The sequence below is a fragment of the Paroedura picta genome, chromosome 10, assembly GCF_049243985.1.
Source record: "Paroedura picta isolate Pp20150507F chromosome 10, Ppicta_v3.0, whole genome shotgun sequence".
Lineage (NCBI taxonomy): Eukaryota > Metazoa > Chordata > Lepidosauria > Squamata > Gekkonidae > Paroedura > Paroedura picta.
In genome coordinates, this window is record NC_135378.1 from 63,114,513 (window position 1) to 63,139,673 (window position 25,161).

General features: G+C 40.4%; 1 protein-coding gene and 1 long non-coding RNA gene across 3 annotated transcripts; one reads left to right on the forward strand and one right to left on the reverse strand.

Moving 5' to 3' along the window:
- Positions 1-3,637: 3,637 nt before the first annotated feature.
- Positions 3,638-10,865, reverse strand: RPL7L1 (ribosomal protein L7 like 1). The gene is made up of 7 exons (XM_077300429.1): positions 10,636-10,865; positions 9,893-10,001; positions 8,429-8,592; positions 7,896-8,033; positions 7,107-7,216; positions 6,595-6,809; positions 3,638-4,286 (listed from the first exon to the last, which is right to left on the reverse strand). Exons 1-6 carry the CDS (start codon positions 10,851-10,853, stop codon positions 6,601-6,603), a joined length of 948 nt encoding a protein of 315 aa, XP_077156544.1. The 5' UTR covers positions 10,854-10,865; the 3' UTR covers positions 3,638-4,286; positions 6,595-6,600.
- Positions 10,735-24,156, forward strand: LOC143819173 (uncharacterized). Of its 2 annotated transcripts, XR_013224836.1 has the most exons (3): positions 10,735-10,936; positions 16,568-17,376; positions 20,588-24,156. It is a non-coding gene; the product is annotated as an uncharacterized LOC143819173 (long non-coding RNA). The 2 variants fall into 2 exon arrangements; XR_013224834.1 differs by lacking the exon at positions 10,735-10,936 and having other exon boundaries at positions 10,943-17,376.
- Positions 24,157-25,161: the final 1,005 nt, after the last annotated feature.

Genomic DNA, 25,161 nt, shown 5'->3' on the forward strand with positions numbered 1-25,161 from the left:
TACTTGGGTTTTCAAGTCATCTTTGACAGTGATGTTTCTTGTGCTTCTCATCCACACATCTTATCCTGTGTGTCATAACTAAACACAGCAGCAATTTAGCAGCATTATTAACTGTTAAGGGAAGAATATATCCTGTGCAGGGGATTATAAATGCTCACTGCTCTTCTATGGCAAACCTAGATGCTAGCAAGTGAAGCAGTTGATGTTTAGCACTGAAATAATGCTTTCAATGTTGTATGGTTTTTTCCCCAGCCTATTTTGGGAATTTATATGCCGACTCACGACGGAAAACAGTATCATAAAAACCACCACCAATACTCTTTCTGAATTGCAGCTCTGGGCTGAGAGTTCGTTTAAAGACCTTGTTCTGTAGTGTTTAGAGTGTTACGCTAGGATCTGGGAGTCCCTAGTTCATATTCCCTCTCTGCAAGTTCATGATTTATTTCTTGGCCTGATTCCAGGTGCCACTAAGAGTTTAGGAGCACATTTTCTGCACTGTTCCCTTAGATTAAACTGAGAAAATAACTGGCCCAAGATTAATACTTGAGGTCTGTAGCCCAGATCTTTCCAGTCCTCTAACTCTTGTACTGGCAGGAATACCATTTTCACCTATATCACCTGGATAAGCAAGTATAATAAATGGCATCCTCAGAGGCCCTGCTCCGTTTACCAGCGTTGTCTGAAGTGAGATAGACAGATAACAGGTACTTCTCCATTGTAGTGCCCATTTTGAAATAATTAATAATTGTGTTAATTACTCTATCTGATTAAAGTGGGGATAAAGCTTTAATCAGGGACTAATAAATAGCAAAGAAGATTCAAGAGATGGTGTCCAAGCTTGGAACTTCTGAGGCAGGATATTGCTCTAAAAGGAATAATGTGGAGGCAGACAAGGAATGATGCATAACAGTAGAGAAGGTGCTGACCTCACTATCCTATCTGTTGTGTTATACTAGGTGTTGCCTATTCCAACAGGAACAGTTTACCTCTGTCCACTGTCACATCAGCCGAGCTTTCAGCATCTGCTTAAAACTTATTTTCTTATACTTTTGATGTCATTCATTATCACCTAGTGATTTTACCATTGATGTTCCTAGATGAATTTGACTAGTTTCAGACATTTTATGTCTTGCTTTCTAAAATATTCTTGGTGCTACATACTACTGTTTATTTCCTTTGATAGTTTCCCCCCATACACGCTCCTTTTCTTTATCAATTTTAAATGTTTCTACTGTAAATTGTCTTTTGAATTAAATCTTAAGTGTGCAGCATAAAGATATTCTGTAGCTGGACTTCAAAAATATTTTTACTATTCAAAAACTTTTGAATAAACTTGTAGGATGAGTATGGACTCCTTTAGATTGATTAAAGTGTTACCAGTCCTTACACCGGAAAGGGAAAAATCAGTGAAGTTCCATATGGAGTTGTTTTGGACTTTTATCTACTCTGCACTTCAGTGTTGCTGCTGTTTCTCAATGAGTTGAATCCCCAACTGATGCTCTGAATTTGCAGCACCCCACCCACATAAGGGAATTTATTTCGTGGAATTTTTTTCTTTAATTCAGATCCAACCCTTCTCATGTGTTCTCCATTTCCTTTGAGAAGGGGTTATATGGCCATATTGTCATGTACTTCAACGACATAACTGTTTTCTTGTGCAGTAATCTTACAACATTTTTAAAGTGCTGGATGTATTGTAGGGAACAACATGGTTGCTACCATTTCAAAAGTCCTTGTTCCTCCTTTGGCACCAGCTATAAAAATGGCTGGCAATCGAAGTGGGCACACCAATTCAATAATTACAAAGCATGTTAAATGTGTCGTGTTTTTCAGTGACAGAACCTCTTCTTTTTGCATATGCAGTGATGTTTAACATAACATTGTTTAAAAAATAAGAGCAATAGGGGAAGAGAAGGAATGGGGAAGATAAACCATACAAATGCATGGCATAAAAACCTACCTACTCCCCCAAATGGAAGGAACTTCTTGGACTGGTAACAGAGAGGCTTACATAAAACCTTGCTGCCCATTTTGTTCCAATATTGTTCTGTAATTGGCGGGGGTGGGGAAGAAACTCATGTGGTAACATAGTCCACATTGTGCAAGACTGTAACAAGCCCAAGTTGTCAGATGTGGGGCAGTAGGTGAGGTGAACATACAACACAACACGGTGGCATGAGAAAACAAATTCAGGAGTTTCTCAATAGAAAAGTAGATCCAACGGGAAGAAACCAGTTGAACAGTTTCCACAGGGCCTGCAAAAGGGAGCTCCTCGGCCAGGCAGTTGGTTGAGGTCTACCAGAATCACGGCTTCCAATTGCCCCCTCCCCAAGCTTCCCTCCTACAACCATCATTGCAGACTTGCCAACCCCACTGGGCCATCAGTAAGAATTTGCTTATTCTCCCCAATTTTCTATTGTTCATGTTATTATTACCATATTATAAACAGTTATTTGTACTGTTTGATATAAACTGCCTGAGCCTTTGCAAGGGGTGGTATATCACTAGATTTGGAAACCATGGGATAATGGGACATGAAATTCAGATCTACCCCTGGGAATGCAAACTGTGTGGAATGTTTTACATTTTTCAGTTCTTTAGAAATGTCACTGGGTGAGGTCTTTTTGTACAGAAATGGTCCCAGTGATTAAGCAGCCAAATTGGCAGAGACCACTAGTTGATGAAAATCCATAAGGAATGCAAAGGATTCCAAACATCTCTAACTTCTTCCTGCTCACAAGAGCCACTGTTTATTTATATATATATTTCAACTTGCATTCCAAAATTTACAGATGGAGGTCAATAGCATTTTTATTACAGCTGATGATGATGCAGGCAAGCATATATCCTCCAAAATATTTCCTTATACTGCAATCCTTGCCTTTCCCTCCAGATGGCTGTATTTCGGCACATGTAGCTTATTTCTGGATTTTGCTTTGAATACTGAGTTCTATAATTGTCTTTTTGCTTGATAGTTGTTTCAGAATTGACTTTAGGTAGACAATTGCCGAATGAAGAACCTCCTGTTTGTCTCAATTTATAAATAGCTGCCACAGCAGAAAATTCCTGACTTGCCTTATGTTCTGGCTAACACATGAGCCACAAGTAATGTTATGTAGTTGCCTGAGGAAACTTCACCAGTATTTGAGTCTGACATATTCCTAGCTACAAGGATATTAACTAAGAAATCAGCAGCTCCCCCTAATGAAACAACAAAACATGCTGTTTAAATTCTGTGAAGAGAAGTGCTGCGAAGAGTATTGTGCAGTCAGTTACGATGAACTTGAAGCTATCCTATAACCATTTGGCCATGAACTCAGGAAAGAATGGGAACCAATACACAGTAAACTGTCAACATCTGATAAAGAAGTATGTCTGTTGTAGTGTCACGTATGAATTAAGTTTAACCAGACAAACAATAAAAGCTACATCAGATTCTAAATCAGGTCACATCACTTACCAGAGCCTATTTTTATTTACTAAAATGTTTATTTATACCCCATCATTCATCTTGGCTTACGGTAAACTAATTTCCCTTTCCCACTAGCACCTATTCCTGCGTTAAAACAGCCCCATTCTGACTGCTTGCTCAGAAATACATTCCATTGTCCCAATTCTTTTACCAACAACTCAAAAGTTCACAATTCATTGATTTATTATATGTGAAAACAAACTGAATGGATAAGTCAATTTCCTGTGTTTGTAAGACATCCAAAAATTAACACACTTCACCTTAAGCAAAAATAATTAAGGCTTTCAAATTTTGAGGAATCTTTGCCCGTCAATGTTGAAAAAGAACTAGGCTTCTATAAAGTAGGGGAAGGCTACCTGGGAGGGGAAAAAAGAACTGGGGGACCTCAACAACTGTCATGTTAGACTATTAAAATTTTATTAATCTGCTTATTGAGCACACTAACAGTGCACTAACTTCATTCTTCCTTGAAATAATCTTAAGATTCCAAGTATATTCTGAAAACCCTCCCCAAAGCTAGTATTTGAGTTGCACAGCTTGATGTGGTCCTCACAGGTACATATTAATGAGAAAGGTGAAGCTCCTCCTCAGAGCTCTTTTCTTCAGTAACCTGCATTCCACGTAATACAGCTTTTAAGTCACCGCTTGGATATTTCCCAATTTAATCAAGTCTAGTTGCTCTTTCATCTGTGTTCATTGTGCAGACTTTCAGATGGAACGCCATGCGGCATAGTCCCAAGAATCCTTGTAGAGCAGATGTACATCATGGAGTACAAATCTTCCAGAACACCTACTAGTGTTCATTAAAAAGTTTCTGAAATAAAAAAATATATACACAAGCCATTTTTTTAAAAGAGTAATTAGAGTTAAGTCTGATATCTTGGGGAAAGAGCCCACTGGAAAAATAAAACTGGTGACAAACTATATGAACAGATTTTAAAGGCAAAGATAATCAACTGCATTGAAATAAATGTTATGAAACAACCACATATATAATCACTATTTTAGGACTGAGGAAGGGAAGAGAGACAAGCTCCAATAATGATTTGTCTTGTGACTGGGCATTTCAACTTTCACTGTAAGGTATCAATGATAGGGTTGGGTGCTTTAGCACCCAAAGCAGCCAGCGCTGCGTCGCGGGGGGGGGGGGCTTCCCTCCCCCGCGACACGGCGCTGGCTGCTTCATGCACGAGTGGACGCCAAAACGCCCAACCCTGAGATTGTGTCCACCTGAATATGGGATCCTAAAACACTGGAATCCTGCTCAAGACCCCAAGTCCCAGAGAAGTGAAACTGGCCTCAACCAGCAATTGTCTACCAAGTCCTAGCACCAGCCTAGGGAAATGAACTCCCAAGTGAAGTCAGGGACCTGCAGGACTTAGAACAGTTCCACAGGGCTTCTAAAACAAAATTATTCAACCCAGCCTGCAGTTGAGGCCCACAGAACACCATTAGAAAACCACCAAAAACTTGGCCTCCCTACAAACTGACATAGATGCTGGAAGTAATCCATCCACACACCACCAAATTAACATCAAACTTACCACTTTACCCCCTCCCAATATGGAATAAAGTAAAGTTATGTATTCCCCGGTTTTTAAAAATGTATTAATGTTAAAATGTTTTAACTCTCTTATGAATTATTGTGAACCACCCTGAGCCCTTGAGGAAAGGCAGCATATCAGGTTATAAATGAATACAAATATTATTTGACTTCAGTAGGACTTTTGTGCTGCCAATTGCTTAGCTTTCACTATACCAAGCTTAATTGTGACTTCAACGTCACAAAATGTTTACTTCCCTTTGAAGTATTTATATATTTATTTGATTTCTATGCCGCCCTTCCATATGGCTCAGGGCAGTTGACATACAACAACATGGAGGGGATACATGGAACAAATTAATATATAAAATAAATACAACAACAACAATAATCTAAATAACACAATTTCAGTGATCTTAAACAACAATATAACAGAAACAGGAACTTAGTTAAGGCCCTTAGAGAGGTCAGACTGGTTCAGGCCACAGAGGGGATATTTGAGGGGGACCTGTGGTCAATCTCAGGCAAATGCCTGGTGGTGGAGCTCCCTTTTGCAGGCCTTGCGGAATTCTGGGAGTTCAGAAAGGGCCCTGATCTCTTCAGGGAGCTCGTTCCACCACGGTGGGAGCCAGGACAGAAAAAGCTCTGGCCCTTGTTGAGGACTGATGTGCTTCTTTGGGGCTAGGAATCACCAGCCAGTTGGCGGTGGCAAAGCGTAATGCTCTTTTGGAGGTATCGGCAGAGAGATGGTCTCTTATGGAGAAGAAGAGTTGGTTCTTATATGCCGCTTTTCCCTACCCGAAGGGGGCTCAAAGCAGCTTACAGTCGCCTTCCCATTCCTCCCCCCACAACAGACACCCTGTGGGGTGGGTGAGGCTGAGAGAGCCCTGATATCACTGCCCGGTCAGAACAGTTTTATCAGCGCTGTGGCGAGCCCAAGGTCACCCAGCTGGCTGCATGTGGGGGAGCACAGAATCGAACCTGGCTTGCCAGATTAGAAGTCCGCACTCCTAACCACTACACCAAACTGGCTCTCTACACCAAACTGTACACTTGCAGGTATGTGGGTACCTGCAAGTCATTTCCATTTATAGAATTATTTCCAACCGTATAGAAAACCTCCATTCCACCAGTATTTTTACAGATGTCTACATTTACACCAAAATTAAGCAAAATGGAATATGAAAAGCAGAGTCCCTTGTCTTTCTAGATCAGTTTTATGCTGTCCAGAAGCAGACACTATCTCAGAGGTCTTTTTCAATTTTGCTACCCAAGTTCCTTTCAATGACCAAGACCTAATCTGTATGGGCACACTAAACAATTACTTTTCTTCATGGTCTAAATCCTAGGATAAAGTTTGCTGACACTGATTTCTAGAATTTGCATTCTCAAGTAATTGTTTCATTTAGAAGAAATCCATGATGGAAACAGGGCCATTTGGATAGTTACAGAAAACCTTTCTCACATGTTAATAATTTACAAGTTACTTAGCAAGATACAAGAAAATGCAACAAGAAATGTAGTTCAGAAAATCACACCAAAACAAAAAACCATCAAAAGGTGGCACTATAGCACTCACTTAAATCTAGTTCAAATGTCGTATGAGCTGGTTGATCCCATCACCTCGAAATCCAGGGTCTCCAATTTCCTTGCGGAAACCCATTTTATTACGAGCAGCATGACGAGCCACTGATAGGTGGAATGGCCACAAAAATGTGTTGATTTCATGAAAATGCTTCCCAGCTGAGTAAATTTCATGTATAAGATCTTCCAGACAAATGATACCATAATTTCCTGAAAAGAAATGTTTAAAAATTAGACACTCAACTGTCAATACAATGTATCACTAGCTACATTGCCATGAGGAAGGGAAGGCAGCCTGATATAGCCCAATCTTATCAGATGTCCAAAACTAAACAGGGTTAGGACTTGAAGAGAGACCAAGGAAAACTCTGCAGCGGAAGGGCAAGCCACCTCCACTTTTCACTTCCCTTCAAAGCTCCCTGCGGAGATTGGCTGCAACTTGGCAGCACTTTACACACACATTGTCTTGTTAGTATCTTCCAGCCCATTTAATCAATGCTCTCTTACCTAGATGATTTTCAATCAGAACATTGTCTGTAAGTGCATGTTTCTTCTTGTTGATTTTGGCATGGCCTCGTTTCAGGATCAGTTCTCGAATAGATTTCAGGTTGGGGTATCTGCATAAATATAAAAGTGGTGACTCTGCTGTTAGAGAACAAGCAATGCAATAATCTCAAGAAATGGCAACATATTTCAAGTCACAATACTGGTATTACTCACGCAGGTACCAGACAATAGGTTTTCAAGTGCCGATTTGCCTGTCTTCAGTATAGGCTTCTTCCCATGGGGAAGATACAAATAGTAATTACCTGCAGACTAACTGAACTAGACAGCTCACATTTTCTTCTGTCTAGATAACTACCTTCTTTCCCTTTGTCTTAGCTTGATGCAAACTTCTATGTGTCTGCAGTGCCAATAAAAAAAATATACTGGGCCATTTTTTATGCCATTAAAGGTCCTCTGTATCTACTGGAACACTGAGTGGCCTGTATGTAGCTTTTCCAGTGACCAAATGGGAAGACAATTACTGGGTGAAGGAGAAAGTTAATTATTGGGAAAGGGAAACTCATATATTCCAGTGGGAGGGATGTACAAGCCAGTCTTCTGCAAACTGCAGAGAATTAAGGGAAGGGGCCAAGTTTCATTCTACTTTATGATTTTTTCCATGAGGCTGCTCCCACTTTTGGCAAATGTTCAGATTACCAAGAAATAATAGCTGTTCAGTATTGGCTAAACCTTGCAGATATGTTGAGCTTCACAACTCCACCACTCACTCCAAATCAAAGGTATACTAACCCCCAGGCCACATAAGGCTCCACAATCCGCAGCATTTTCAGCGATGCTGGTGACAGCTTGATAAATGTCCCACTGTAAATCTTTCTCAACCGCAGCCTCTGTATGACACGCATAACTGGTAGACTCACCCCTCTAATTCTGAATTTTAAAAAAAGAGATAAACATCAGTTGCCGATTCCTTTGCCTTAAAGACATGATTCTGTATACCACAGCTTAATCGTTCTGCTTAATGCTAAAGAGATTCCCATTCAAAACCAACCTATAGATTGGAAAGTATAAACATATATTACTTTGATATACTATCTCAAGACCCTTTAAAGGGCAGGCATTCTATTTTTATTGTCCCCTTCAATGAGGTCTCTACTCTTCAGCCTTCCAAAATGTATAATTACCAGCTATGCATACTGCCAAAAAGCTGATCCATTCAAGTCTTCCTACTATCCATAGAGGCAGCAAAAATCAGAAGCAAACATGAGGGATAAAAGCCAGAGGGGAAAAAATCAGCATAGTGGTAATAATGAGCAGCTTCTTACTCAGCAATCCGTACAGCAAAGGCCAGCTTGTGTCCCTCAGGCAGTAGCATCACTCCAGGTTTGTGTTCCATGCGCCGCAGGCGGACATCATCTCTGCGTTTCCGATAAGAGTCACGCACAAATGCCTCAAGGCGTTTGAATTTGATCTGTTTTCCTCCCCGATGCTAAAATCAGAACATTTTTTAAAAGAAACTGAAGCTTTATTTTAGTATACTGGTGCACATCAAATAATTACATCAATGTCTGGAATTGAAAAGCTTTAAATTATATTAATATTAAACATTTGCATAGTACAAGTAAAGCAAGAGGCGATATACAGAATTCAGAAGTGACTCAATTTCAGGTCAAAGTGCTTATGATCAACACTGTGAGCAAGTGGGTGACCACTGATCTGACTAAAAATGGGGCAAGGGAATTACAGTTGATATTGTGCCACTTAGATAAGATGGTACTATGTTTTTTTAAATTAACAAATTTATGTTTCTTCAAAATATTTTGTCAAGTGCATCAATCTCTTTAGATAGTTACATCCTGAATACTCTGAAAAGTCAAAGGTTCCTTTGTAACATTAAATAAACATAGCACTGTTATTCAATCTGGGGAGATACAGATATAGATACACACACACACATATAATTAATGCCACTGAACTATTTAGATCTTTTATTCATTTATTTTTCAGTAACTACTACGGACACTTGCTTCTAGTTGAGATTACTTGTCCCTATAGGTTTGGAGTGAGGCAGGACAGGGAAGATATATGACAAAGGAAATGGGACACACTGAAGCAGAATACAGAAGCGAGTATTTTCTAGCGCTGATGCTAACCCACAATTTGTCTATAAAAGCATGTCACACCTGAAGGTCAAGCAATACACCCTATTTGGTATCGCCAGAATAAAGTTTTGTAAAAAAGAAAATAAAAAGTTAAGCTGAATATTTAAGAATTTATTGCATACTTAATGAGATTCCATAAAATCTTTATTCTGTATGTTTTTACAGTTACAGTACACATTTCTATCTAGAAAGCATCAGAGGAATAATGGAAAACAGGTTAAAATAACTTTCCTGCCACCAAATCTACTCTGCTTTTCTGCCAATAATCCCCACTCAGCCAAGGAAGCCTGCTGGGTGACCACTGACCTGTCACATACTCAAACAAACTTGCCACACAGGTTGCTGTGAGGATAACATGGAGGAGTGGACAACACTATAAGCTACTTTGGGTCTTCATCGGAGAAAAGGCAGAGCATAAACCAATTCAAATTCAGAAGAACAGAAATAAATAATAAATAAATATCACATCAAGATGATAAAAACTAGCTGCAAGAATAACATCTGATAGGTACAGTCAACAAAAACCTGTTCCAAATTTAAGCCCTAGTTTAAGAAAGGCAGAGAGCAGATCCTCAGAACCATGCAAAACCATGTAAGATGCTTTGACCCATAGTATGTCCTCCATACCTTCCTCTTATCCAGCAAAGCCTGTTTTGCCTGTGTAGCTTTGAGTGCCTGGTAGGCCTTTCTTTTCTTTAGCAGGTTTTCTGGAACCAATGGTATTTTCCTTTTAGGTCTAAAAAAAACAACAATAAGATAATTCTTGGATGCTTTGGGCTGATCCTGCGTTAAGCAGGGGGTTGGACTAGATGGCCTGTATGGCCCCTTCCAACTCTGATTCTATCACACCTAAGGAGCCACATTTACTAACATGCTACTAAAGGTGGAGAGATTTAAGGAAGGGCGGAACTAAAGACTATACAAACATTTAATACAAATTTTAGAATCGCTTGCTTACATAACATATTAAACCTCACAAAATGGAATTAACTGGATACCTCCACACTTTAATACCCCTTCGTTTTTATAACGCTAAAGCCAACAGGACTCTTCTGGGATATCAGCACAAGCGGGATATCTACGCCCGTGTGAGCCCAGCCTTCCCCTTCGCCCCCCAGCCCCACCGTCCTTCCAGTTGAAGGGCTTCGCTCCTCCCAAGCCATGCTAAACAGACACGATTCCCCGACGCAGGCGCTCCCTTGCGAGCTCTCCCCCCTTCTCCGTCCGCCGAGCAGCTGCAGCGGAGCCGTCCATGGTTCTCCGCCGACCGCCCCGCCACTCCACAAGCGCCTCAGATGCCCACCGCGGCCCACCCCCGCCGTGGATGGCGGCGGATTCGCCCTGGCCCTTCCCGCGCCCACAGAACTCACTCGGCCTCCGCCATCTTGCCGCTCCGCCACCTAAAGGCAGGCAAGGGCCAACCGGAAGGGACCAGGCGCTCTTTCCAGGCGCATCCGGTCGGAGCTACGCTGACGGCCGGTGCCGTCTCTATGGTGGTTGGGGAGGCGCCAAGGGGTTTTGTGCTCATGCGTATCGATACGGATGAGGTTAGGCTGTTCAGAGTTGCTGCCGCAATAACACGAAGCATTTTTAGTTTCCCCCAAATTCAGGTTTCTAAAACGAGGCTTCCTGTGCCTGCCGCAGAGGGGAAACACTTTCCCTTACTCGCAAGTAAGTCCCTTCTGCGTCTTACGGCTCACGGCGACAGTTTGCCTGAGGGCATAATTGGGGGCGTGATGCAGTTTGGCGAGCCTCCTTCTTTAGAAGGACTTCACTTCCATGTGGCTTGACCCTGGTCGAAGTCAGGGTAGGAGCTCTGGATCTAGCACGAGGCAGGGTGGGACACGTTCTGGGATCGCCTTGTGTGCCGTCTTGAGTGGACGGCAAAATTAATCAATATTTAACACTAGTCAATCTGAAAGTGATCGCTCTCCGTTTTGGAGCACGTCAGGGCACGCTGTTAAAGCAGACACGGAGGATTGTGTTTCTCAGTTGCATTCCGCATCGACCATATTTAGGACTGCAAATCTTACAGCTGACTTCTATGCATATAAATTCGGGAGAAAATCCCATTGATTTTAAGGAGGAGTGGAACCTGTGGAGCAAGCTTGTGTGTATTTACTCAGAAGGAAATAATTTTTTGCTCAAGTGGTTTACTTCCACACAGATTTCAGCCTTGGTTGGTTAATTATTACTTCAACTGAGTTGGTTAATCAAGCGGAAATTACATCTAAACAAAACAAATTTTTACTTATTTATTTTATTGGTCAGGTAGGGAAACTAGGCAGAGAACAGGGACTCAAACTGTACAGGGCACGGTTGTAAGAGCTTTGGAGGCTCATACTTGCAACCTGAGCTTGCTCCTGGAAGCTCCATTATTCTAGGTGGCTGGATAACAGGATGCCGGAAGTGCACTGTTCCAATTCACAATACTCTGCGAGCTCCAGCCTTTCCTGAAAGTGTGGATTGGACAGTCACACTGGCTTTGGTAGCATCTAGGCTGAACTGCTTCAGAAGCATCAGCTGGTCCAAAGTGCAATTTGTTAGGTGGTCTCCAGTGATCACATTGTGCTTATTTTCCCTCAGTTACACTGCCAGCCAGTTTGCTTCTCATCACCATGCAAAGGTGAGATGACCATTTAAATGCATGCCAGTTAGGGTTTTAAAGGTTTTCTAGCACATCACCCCTGCCCACATGTTCTAGCTCATGCTATAAGGTCAGCCAAGGGCGCTTAACAGCAGCAAGCCTTGTTCAAGAAGTTCCATAGATGGAAATCCTCATAAGGACTTTCTCAGCTGCTGCCCCCTCTTATTTCCCCCCTACACTGCAAGTGGTTTCCTTGATGGAATCCCTCCAGCAGCAGCTGAACATTCTTTTGTTGTTCCAGAAGGCCTTTTTGAGTTAATTTGTTCCCCAATGCTTTGAAAGATGTTTTTAGATAATGGCCTTTGTGCCTTGTTTGTTGGTCCTCCAGGGATACTGGTTTGGCTGCTGTGTGAAACAGGATGCTTGACTAGATGAACCACTGGTCAGATCCAGCAGGATTCTTTTTATGTTTATGAACTGTTTGAAATTGAATTTTATGCTATTTACAAAAAAAAAGCATAAGCCACATTGAGTATTTATTTTAAATAGGAAAACTGAAAGTCTTGAATAAAATAGAAATCATTTACACTGCAACCCTAAACTAATTTATACCCTCCTATGTCTCTAGACTCCAAAGTTCTTTGGTATAACTCTTCTTAGGATTTCACTTTTAATCCGTTATTAGCAGGGTTAAAATTTATAGGTGTTTTGAGGGCGAATCTACTCATATCACCTTCCTTTCCGTTGTTTCTGACTGCGATAAAGAAAATAAAAAATTATTTTTTCCTTCTAGATTGAATGCAAAATTAGCAGATTTTGTATTTCAAAAAGAAACTTCTATAAGCTTCCCTCTAGCAAGTATACACACGCACACACACACACACATATATTTGTTCATTTCTATGTCATTTTCACTCAGATTTTAGTGCAATAAGAAATATTTTGTATTTTGAGTTCCCAAATTGAGTACACTGAGCAAAAGAAAATACAGTTGGTATCGTATAATGACTAGATTGTTTTCTGGAAATGTGGAAAATTCTGAAGGATCCTTGCTCAGCATTCTTTGGAGGAATAACAGCATGGTAATAGTAAATTCTTGGCATTTATGTCACACGTATGAACTGAAATAACACGTATTATCTCAGTGATCTTTACATTAGTTCAATAAAATATTATATCCAGGTTGTGGTGGAAATAATTGCAGCTTACTAAACAGTGCCATCCCAAGCAGCTCTATTTAGACCCCAACAGGTTTGTAAATGGGTTATACTCTCAGGAAAGTGTTCTTGTGAGGGCATGGTAATATAAGGCTGTTCTCAGCTGTATTGATTCCAGTGAGCTTAGGTCTGGGTATAGGACTGGGCTGTTCAGTAAGTATTGTACAGGTAAATACATTAAGTATAAAGAATATGATAAAATCTGTACTTTAATATTTTGGCAGACTTCCATTAGCATTCACAGACATTGAAATTGGGGTTGCCTGATCAGTTTGGTTTCTCCTTGTGTTTTTGTAAACTACACTGAATTCCAGAGGATTGATTGGCTGTTTTGACAAAGAATTATCATTGGCTGTATTTGATTGTGTGACAGAGTCTACTGAGGTAACAATTAATTTTTTCTATACAGTCCCTGTCATGTAAGAAGTTCTTAATCTGACAAAGACTGCTTGCACTCGAAAGCTCAGTCCCTGAATAAATCTTTGTTGGTCTTAAAGGTGCTACTGGACTCTGATTAGACTGCAAAGAGCCCATTGAACAATATAATTTTACATGCCTTGCAGAAGGCAGGCAGAGAGGGTGCCCTTGGCTTTCATATTGTCTTAGGCAGCCACTTCCACGCTGTCAATATAAGACTATTCAGAGAGGTAGCTGTATTAGTCTGTTAGAGCAAATGAAAATAAACTCTAGTGGTACCTTAAGATAGCGATCCCCAACCTGTTGGCTGCGGACCACATGTGGTCCTTCGACTAATTGGAGGTGGGCCCCGAAGGAGGCCTTCTCCCCCCCCCCCCCCAGCCCTTTACAACACACTTCATTGTTGTGGCGTGTCTATATCTTATTTTGAAGGGATGTTTAAACATGACCATAGCGATCAGAGAGCGCTAGGGCAGTGGTTGAGAGTAGAGGAGTAAACTACCCCCCCACCGGGCCTCAGTAAAAGGCGTTGAGTGGTCCCCGGTGATAAAAAGGTTGGGGACCACTGCCTTAAGACAAACAACATTTATTTCCATATGAGCTTTCATAAATCACAGCTCATTTATCTGAGGAAAAGAGAAGTGACTCACAAAAGCTCATATTGAAATAAACCTTTAAGATGTAGGAATTAGAAAAGTCCACAGCAGGTAAAGGGTCTGGACACTGCAGGGAATGAGGCAAGGAGGAGGAAATGCTCTGAGGAATGTCGGAGACTGTTCTTTAGACTTGCGTGACCCAGGCTGTGAAGAGCTTTAAAGCTAAAGACTGGCACCAGGGATTATATTTTTATTCTGCTCATCCTTAGCATATCACAGAGCCCAAACATTTCTCCCTGTAACTAATAACTGTATAACTATGTAATTAATGAAGTGTATAAAGATTTGGCTTTGCTTGCTGGTTGTGATTGATAACCAACCTGTATATAGACAGGAGAGTGACATGAAAGGATGATAGAAAAGATTGTAAAGAGGGATGGAGAATGAAGGAGGGAAACTAATAAGGCCAGTTTTTAACTGGGACACCAGAAAATTCTACACCAGGTGTCAAGTATCTCATCCAATGAAGAAGGAAGACCTCACATTTTTCAGAATTCTGTCAAGTTCCAAGGAAGACAGCATAAGTGCTGATACATTGTAATACACAACACCAGCTCCTGTGTCAGGTCATCAGTTTGTATTTGTGGGCTGGCCACCTGTACATACAAAGACATGAATATTTGTAAAGGAATGAGTGACACCATTCCGTTTTAGCAGTTTGCTTTTTTCCTGTTGTTTCATGTAAAGTTAAGTTTAATTTGTAAAATCAATTAAAATTATGTATATAGTGGGTAAATACCAGTCATATGTCTCTGACAGGCCCAGAGGGAAGCACAGTTGGCAGCTTTGTTAACTACCTTGCTGGCAGAATGATGGGATATAAATGGTTTAAATAAGTGGGATATGTTGTTGTTGTTGTTAGGTGCGAAGTCGTGTCCAACCCATCACGACCCCATGGACAATGATTCTCCAGGCCTTCCTGCCCTCTACCATTCCCCAGAGTCCATTTAAGTTTGCACCTATTGCTTCAGTGACTCCATCCAGCCACCTCATTCTCTGTCGTCCCCTTCTTCTTTTGCCCTCGATCTCTCTCAGCATTAGGTTTTCTCCAGGGAGTCCTTCCTTCTCATGAGGTGGCCAAAGTATTTGAGTTTCATCTTCAGGATCTGGCTTTCTAAGGAGCAGTCAGGGCTGATCTCCTCTAGGACTTACCGGTTTGTTCGCCTTGCAGTCCAAGGGACTCGCAAGAGTCTTCTCCAGCACCAGAGTTCAAAAGCCTCAATTCTTTGGCGCTCAGCCTTCCTTAAGGTCCAACTTTCACAGCCATACATTGCAACTGGGAATACCATAGCCTTGACTAAATGCACTTTTGTTGGCATGGTAATGTCTCTGCTTTTTAGGATGCTGTCTAGATTTGCCATAGCTTTTCTCCCCAGGAGCAAGCGTCTTTTAATTTCTTTGCTGCAGTCCCCATCTGCAGTGATCTTGGAGCCCAGGAAAATAAAATCTGTCACTATCTCCATTTCTTCCCCATCTATTTGCCCGGAATTGAGAGGGCCGGATGCCATGATCTTTGTTTTCTTGATGTTGAGTTTCAAGCCAACTTTTGCACTCTCCTCCTTCACCCGCATCAAGGGGCTCTTTAGTTCCGGATATAAATGGTTTAAATAAATACATAGAATCAAGATTAATATATATTTTTAGTAACACCAGTGCCCAGTGCTTTCCATAATACCCTAATATAAATGGCCCCGGTCACAATCTTCCGTAATTGTTCTGGGTGAACTAGCCATGAACATTCTACTCACCAGGCAGTTTGCTTCCTTCACTTGAATGGGCTCCAGCCCATCTGGTTGCTACTAAGTCAGCCAGAGGTAAACAACTGGAGCCAGAATTTAAATCCTATGTGCAGCAGGGGACCCACTGAACTGCAAGCATATGACAGAAAAGCATATGCATATGCATATGAAATCAGGGTCATGTGACAGGAAGAGGAGAAGCCAGAGTTGTGACCTCACTGTTGTCAAGGCCAGAATCATATGGATAGCACATCAAGAGAACCAGGGTCAGGACCAGTTGAATGCCAGGAAATACATCACAGTAAGGGGCCAATTTGCACAGGCAAGCCAAATAACTTGCTGCTGAAGCTTCTGCGCTGCACATGCTCTGCTAAGCTCTCCCTGCCAGTCATCCAATACTCCTCTGCCATTCTTGTGGATTCGCGTTCCTCCATACCCACCTACAGAACTTCTTCAGGAGAGGGGCATGTTCTGTAGTCGCACACACAGAGCATTGGAGAACCAACTAGAAATGTCCAAGCTAGACAGATGGACCTTTGGTCTGATCCAGCAAAGCAGTTCTTAATCCATTATTACCCATACATTTTATTTTGTGTTTCTCCAAAAATGGTAATACTTTCTAGTTTCTTTTGATTAATATACAGAACAATTCTTTGAATAGCTTAAAGGTTTTCTTCTCTTGCCAGAAACCACTCTGAAGCTGAAACCGCCTGAACTGATCACTCTGCAGCTGCAGTGTTATATAAGCTCAACACCATAAATTCAACACAACTTTAATAAACACAGATTTGGCCCGCTGTTAAGCAGAACATATTGTGGGTGATCACATTTCATCCGGGAAGGAGTAGGAATTCCTTCCTTGTTCTGAATTCATTAATCATGAATTGATCTCTTTCTTAGATCTGTTCAAATCAGGTGAGGTTGAATTAGTAACCCTGCTTGCATTCTCCATGCCCTCCTGTTAATATAAACAGTAATTAACACTCTAGTAGAATGCTGTCAGTAGTGTTTACATGACTGTGTATCCTGTCCCATGGCAATGTAATTATAGTTCTGAAGGGTTTCTTCCCTCCCTTGCTGGACTGCACCATTTGGAATAGTCAGGGGTTATTGGTGATGCAGCCCTGACCTGGATAGCCCAGGACAGTCCAATGGGAAACCTCCAAGGATTACCAGGGTCATGATGTGGAACCAGACAACAGCAAACCACCTCTGAACATCTCTTGCCTTGAAAGCCCTACAGGGTTGCCATAAATCAGCTATGTCTTGGTGGAACTTTTCACCACCACTTGCAGTGCACAGGAGATTTCTGCATGAGGGACGGTCTTGTGGTTTGTGGGCAAGAAAGAATTCCTCTCCTTGAGGTGTCGAAGGCCCCCCCATTAGCTGTATTGTCAGAAGCAGTTTCCTTTCCTGGTGTCCGGTGTGAAGGGGTCACTCAGCAATCCAACCAAGCAGAAGGAGAGGTACTGTCAGAAGGGACGTTGTACAAAAGGTACATTACTTACGTTTTCAAAAAACGCTTTTCTCCATGTTGTTTTGAGAACTGCATGACTATAAACAGAACAAAACTCATTATGCAAATCACATATTTTGACTGTCTATAACAGGGGTAGTCAAACTGCGGCCCTCCGGATGTCCATGGACTACAATTCCCAGACGCCCCTGCCAGCAAATGCTGGCAGGGGCTTCTGGGAATTATAGTCCATGGACATCTGGAGGGCCGCAGTTTGACTACCCCTGGTCTATAAGATCAATGGCATAGGGATTTTCTTTATCAGGAACTTTAGGGAAAGAGTGGGTTTTGGGATACAGAAGGCCCTTCAGGTTTCATCTCTGATACCTCCAGTTAGGGGGTTTCAGGTAGCAGGTCTTGGGGAAATCTTTTCCTTGGCTGAAACCTTGGAAAGCTATTATCAGGCAATACCAAGCTGGGCAGACCAATGTTTTGACTCAGTATGGCAACTTCATGTTCCTATATTGGAGTGTGTGTGTGTTAGGGATGCAGCCCTAAAAAGGGGCCTGACCTGGATAGCCTTGGCTAGCCTGATATCATCAGATCTTGAAAGCTAAGCAAGATCAGCCCTGTTTAGTATGTGGATGGGAGACCACAAAGGAATTCCAAGGACGCTATGCAAAACATGCAATGGCAACCTTCTCTGATCATCTCTTGCTTTGAAAATCACACCAGGTTGCCATAAGTCAATTGTGACTTGGCTGGGGAAAAAACAAAAACCTAGAAGCCAGAGTCTTTGATAAAATGCCTAGGCTTTCTTAGTTATATAACCCAAGTCTCATTTGGCAGTATTTTGACAGATATACAAGGCCTATGCAATTCTAAACAGAGCTCCAATGCTTAGGATTGCACTGTCAGTGACACAGCAAGAACATCAGTAAACATGGTGGAATCTTTATAAGGCCTCAGTTTGAGAAGCAGTGAGTATAGCTCATGCTAAGCATTTATTTGCTGGTACACAAAATCTGATTGGGCCATAAGTGCAAAAGAGCTCTACATTTCAAGCAGAAAGCAGTCTTCAGCAAGCCCAGTTCACACTGAAAGAGAAAATTGGTTTAATGATGGCTAAAATAGAATAAAAACAAAGAGACAGAGACAAAAGCGTATAAACACACCATTATTCCAAAAGGAGCCATGTTGTGAGGGAGAATATGTTCCTTATTTAAGCAAGGCTTTTGTACTGTGTGAAATAAAAAATTCTCATCGTTAGCAGTTTGATGCCAATTAACAAGGGAAATAAGTAGTGAGGACATGCTGCTACTTGACATTTTGATCACGATATAGAATTAATTAGAAGTGTACCTCTTACTGGAGCAACTAAAGTCTGCGCTAACTCTTGTATGCCCAAGAACCGCAGAACATGTAAAGATAAATTATGAATGTCCTTTTATTCCAGGCACCATTCTATAAGAATGATGTTCTCTTGACCTGTTTTCTCTCCAGATTGAGATTGTACATTGAATCGCTCCTAAATCCAGGGCAGTAGCTATGATTGCTCTGTAGTAATTTATTTTTAAGACTCTGTTTACAAATGTTTGCAGAACAGAATAAATTAATTCCCCTAGGCAATATTGCTATATACTGATAGGTGAGATGGAAATAACACCTGCTGATTTATTGTTTCATGAACTCCACTGATTTATTTTTCAAAATGTTGATCTCCATTGGAGTTTGGCTCCTACTTGCCCTTCCCCGGATAGTCTCAGCCATAGCAATTGGAAGTTGCACCCAGGTATAATGGAGGCATGCCTGGCTTGTTTGTGTCTGCTCTTTGATGTTTCATTGGAAACAGTTGGAAGCAGGAAGTATGGGGGAATCTTAGCTGTGTCAGATCCATGCCTCATTTCCTTTTACTACAGAAAAGAGAATCCACTTTTCTCCTGCAAGTAGGTTCACTAAATTGAGGTTGGAAAATTCCCAGAGTTTTTTTTTTTTTTGGGGGGGGGGGGGTTGGGGAGAGAGTGGGGTTTGGGGTGAAGAGGGATGGTTTCAAATCTCCAAAACAGCCAATTTTTTCCCCCAAGAGTGCAGATTGGTGTAGTTTGGGGAAAAGTTGTAATTCTGGGAGATCTCCAAGCCCTACTTGTCACCCAAGGCTGGCAAGCCTATGTATAAGCTCTTGGGGATATAAAATTACTAAAGATATGGAAGTAGGGATGCCAACACCCAGTTGGTGGTTAGAGATCTCCTGGGATTACAACTGATCTCCAAAATAACTCCAAGGGTATTATGTTCAGCAAATGATAAACTACTATACTCTGACACGGATCCTTATATGTCCTTATATACTTTAGTGTCGGCCGGAAGATTTGAGCGGAGTGCTTAGTAAACAACGTGGCTCCTCCAAACAGCTGATTTGTAGTGTGTATAGTTAATATTAATGTTTACTGTTCTGGGAGTAGTTTTAAACCTTAGCGAGACATGAGTCTTAAATCTGTCATTTGTTATGTGCTTTTAAATTTACCCTAGGCCTACTGCAATAAAGTTTTACATACAGTCTTGTTTTGGGATTCTGAAACCTGTCTGTTGGCTTATTCTATTTTAGTAACAGTTATGAACATCTGACCCTTTCCAGCAAAAACAGTTGGACCTTGGAATGTAGAATAGGGGGGGTTCCATTGGGGGGGGGGTTACTCTGCTTCAAAGCAGTAGCTGTCTAGCCCAAGCCTTTCATATAGTGGCAATAGAACAGCTGAGCCACTGATGCCACATTCTGGCGGCTGACACATTCACAGGATTTACACAGACCTTCTTAACCTCATAGGTACTATTGCACCTTGTAAGCAAATGGAAATAGACAATTAAGTAATATTGGCTCAAATAACATGTGTTGTTGTGATTTCTTCTTCACCATCTCTCCCAGCATAGCTGGCTCAAGGTGGTTTCAAACATGTTTCGATAAAACAATACACATTAATTAATAAAATACAATATAAACTTCCAGTAGTAAAACCATAATTAAAACTATTAAAGCAGACAATCTGTCAATGGGCTTTTATCTAAACACACAAAACCATATTTATTCTTGGATTCAGGGGTGCACTCATGGGGGGGGGATGATGTACTTATTGGTACTGTAGTTATCATTGGTGTTCATTGGCCCCAACCAAATGCTTGGTGAAATAGCTTCATGTTATAGGCTCTTGGAGGAAGGAGATCAGTCATTCAAGAGCTGTTCCCTGTATTCCAGCAATGGCGAGATGGTGAGCAAGAAATTTGTGATCTACCACATCAAATGCTGCTGTGAGGTCAAGCAACACAAGCAGTGCCAAGTTGCCTCAATCCAGATGACAGCAGAGATCATCCATCAGGGAGACCCCATGGCCAGGAAAGTAACCAGACTGGAATGGACTTTCCTCCTTTCTTCTATAATGCCCCTGCGTATTGGGAAAATATCTGTGTGCTATGATGAAGAAAGAGCATGTAAAAATGCTGCAGAAAAGATGTGGCATAAAGAAAATGAGGTGGTTGTTGCCCATTTGAGGAGAAAAAGAAGGCAGCATCCTTAGGTACAAAGAGACAATGGAAGAGGTAATGCAGAACATTCAGCAATACAAGACAGTCCACTGAAGGGGACGTATATCAGGAAACATCCCCAAGTCTTCAGTGTCAAACAGTAGGTACCCCATGTAGATCTTCTGGAATATGGAGGAAAATGGCTTAGATTTGGCTTATGTCGATTTCTTCAGAACCAGTGAAAACTTAACTGGAAAAGGACATAGAAGTGAAATCTAGAGAATTAGAATTTTAGGTTATAATTTTGTTTTATAATGCTTTTTCAAGTTTTGAGAGCTGCCTTCTTTTATCTGATGAAGAACTTCATGAACGCTTTGAGGAGAAACACATTCTTTACCCAGTTATAATAAGCCTGTTTGATAAAAGAACAAAAATGCCTGAGTCAACAAGATTCTGAAGGAAGGTTTATATTAGAAGATACTTCATCTCCCGAGGATTGTTTTCATCTTGGAATGGAGACTTGGACCACCCAGTCTACCTCTCAATTAATCCCCTGGTATGTGTTTGTGTATATGGCTGTCGGTAAGTCTCCATCCAAATCATATAAACTTGCTGCTTGTTGAACCAAACATGGATATAATTTGAGTTCACAAGGTGTTTTTCTTTCTAGAATATTCCATATCAGAATGTGGAAAAAATGTTATTTAGTTCTTTCAGACTCTGAACACAAGGAATTAGCTACATGAATATTTCTCTCAAGCAGCCTGGATTATCAACCACAACATACATGGTTATCTCCAACATATATGACCACCTAAAGAGACTAAAAATTCTAGCAGTGCATTCCTAACCAGAGTTACAATCTTCAAAGCTCATTAACTTCAGTCAGGTTAGAAGTCTGTAACTGCCATTAGTAATGAACACAGAAGATGGAAGCGATTCAGCATATTTAGGGGGTCTCAAAACAATGCCATCCTAAGAATAATTTCATCAAAATAAGCCCCACTTAATAGCTCTGAGTAGAATTCTTAGTGTAGTTTATTAGGGTTGCTCAAACCACCTAATAATTAATTCAATTTATGCAGACTGCAGGTACAAAAACATCAAAAATGCCTTCAGATATATAGATTCTTGCACACCTGCACATCCATTATGCAGTGTTCTCAGATCCGTTGGATCATCTGTATATCACCACCCCTCATGACAAACCAATCATTCAGGAGCGATGGCATTTGATTCTCTGTGATTCTGTGAAAAAAGAGATGCTGCTTGACACTTGCTTCTAGCATGGGCATTTGATCCAACTGGCTTTTCTCATATTAGGATCATGGTAAATTATATCTGAGAATGTTTATAATAGCCCAAGAGTTTTCTTATTCGAACTCTCCCCATCCCATTAATCTTTGCATTACATCTAGAGACCAATTCACATCACTATATTTTCACCCTAATAGATACAGCTATTAAGAGAGAAACATTTCTACGCAGAAAAAAAAATCACAAACATTCATACTGACACAGTAAAGTGTAATTTTATCACTAGAGAGAAGATTTCAAAATACAATTTGGCCACTGAAGCATTCATGTCATAAATAATAAATTATATGAGACACATGAGTATGCATTCAGGCTAAAGAGGGCAGTTGTAAGGTTGGAATTTTGGAAAATAAATATTTTCCATGGGGGGGCTCCTAAAAAGAGATATTTGGAGACATTTTATACTAGTAAGAACCTTTTCTTTGAACTCTTTTTACCACCTTAATATCAGACCACTGAGGAAGACCCCAAGAGGGGTCAAAACCTGTTTGGTCCTTTGTATTAAGTCACTTTATCCGTGTGTCAATATGGATTGGATCTAACATATTTAATGAGTGCATGCATAGTAATAAATATTTGCATTTTAACATTTAGTATATTCTGCTGCTCAGCATAAATAATAATACAGTTATACAATATTAGAAGCAGAAGTGAATTCTGCAAATGTTTATGGAAAGGTACTAATTGCTTCTTAGAAGCATAGCATCAATACAATTTAAAATATTCTGAGGATAAAATGCAAAGTATACACTAATTTGGGATCAAATTTTGTATTAAAGGTCCCCCCCACAAGAAACAAGTTCAAAATGCAAGTTTTTAAAGGAATGTAGTTCTAATACAAGGAATCTCTAGGAATATATTCATATAAGTGGTGACTTCTGGTATTCATGTGTGTGTATGTGGAAGGGGGTGGAGAATCCTTGCACAAATGTGGACATCACTTTTACTATGAGGAATTAAAAATTCCCTCATGCATTTGTTTTAAGTTTTAAGATATTTTTTTTGCAAATCTGGGCAGTCCCAGAAAAATCTCCTTGTGTAGGCCTGATCTGTGAATTTAGATATCCACAGATCTGTCCACATGAGAAATAGATATATAGATACTTTTTATGCTATTTAAACATAGTGTATAAAATTTGAAGAGAAGAGCAATTCCATTAAAAAAAATTATTTGATGACTTTCAAAATACGGAAGAAAACCAGGTTCTGAACTGGTTATTGAAAAGACCTAAATAGTTCTGACCCAATTCATAATTTTAATACTTTGCACAGAAAACATTATGAAATATGTCTGGTATGTTCTTAGCAAAGAATTACACAAACACAAATCAGATGTTTTCAAGGGGTTTGAAGGCAGACTATGTGTTGTTCTTCTCTCAATTAATGACTCCACTGGAAACACAACCTCTAATCCCCCCCCCCCACCAATGACTGCAGGAAGAAACGGGAACTGAGACGACTAGAGTGAATTTGGAGGAAGACTTGTGACAAAGAATCAAGAACATCTTATAGAATGCAGTTAAGAGCCTATAGATGGTGGTAAAGTCAGTTAAATGCAACTTTTACTCAACTAGCATGGTGTCTGTGTAGTCACGTCCAGCACAATTATTCAGGATAGTCCAATCCGACGCCAGCTAGACCGAGGCGGGTCAGCGCTGCTCATACTGTTAGACCTGTCAGCAGCGTGTGACGCAATAGATCATGAGCTCCTAGCTCACTGCCTAGCCGATGCTGGGATACATGGAACAACCCTTAAATGGCTGATTTCCTTCCTCTGGGTAGTGGACAGAGGGTAGCGATAGGAGAGATAGTATCTTATTATGTCTATAAGCTGATGCGAGGTGGCCTAGCTGAGAGCAGCAGCCAATAAACAGACAGACAGATAAATCAATCTATGGGTTTATTATTATGACACAGAGTTGTTTATTCTGACCTCTATGCCATCATTCATTACCAAATAAATCTACATTGCCTTTTGATAATCCATATCAATGCTTCTTTCTGACTTTTGTTCATTGTTTACATATCACTTTTGTTGTGATGAGTGATTGAGTACAGTTTCTCCAGTTAAAAGATATTAAAACGCATCTTTTGGAAAAGATCTTTTTCTGCCTGAGAGCTGCTGCTAGTCAAAACCGGCATTATTGACCAACTCAATATATGATGGTTTCATATGTTTATATTTCTATTTCTTAGGAGCTTAAATTTTCACTTTGCACAACGGCCCCAAAGTTAGAAGACTGACCCTCCCTAATATAATTAGCAAAGGAAATGAGTTTTTCTTTAATGGACTGGGTTAGCAGTCAGTCCTTGGCTAATCTAATTAGAAAGGGAAATAGCTTTATTTGTAATTGATGACTACGATTCATTGCACAGTTATGTGAGCATTGGACTTAAGCTTGCATAATTGCTTGTTGGAGTTCAGCCAAACATACTTTATTTTTATTCCAGACATATTCATGAGTCTGTGCAAATACTTTGTAAAAGAAACTAGGATTAATTTTCAGTTTGTTTCTTAAAAGGAAACTTTCTTGTAGAACCCATTCTATTTAAATTGAAGCTATCTAAATTGTTAACTGATGTTAAATTATTAGCTCAGAAGATCATAATTAAGATACATTTTTATTGAAAACCTGGCATAGCTTTCAGCCAACATCTTGAGTACCTCCCATTTTAACTGCTGTAGGACTAAATAATATTATTTATTTATTTATTTATTTATTTATTTAGATTCTTATACCACCCTTCCCTACGGCTCTGGCCGGTTTACATAAAACATTTTGGAACATTTACATAGAACACTATCAAAATCAATATAACAGTATAACAATAACAACAACACACCAACTGGAACAATTAGAACAACACTTCAAGACTAACTTTGACACTCCCTCAGTGTCCATATATTGCCTTCCATTTTTCCAAATATGCACTACATCCACCATCTTTAAAAATAATTGCAAAATGATGGGCCAATTTTTAATTATATCA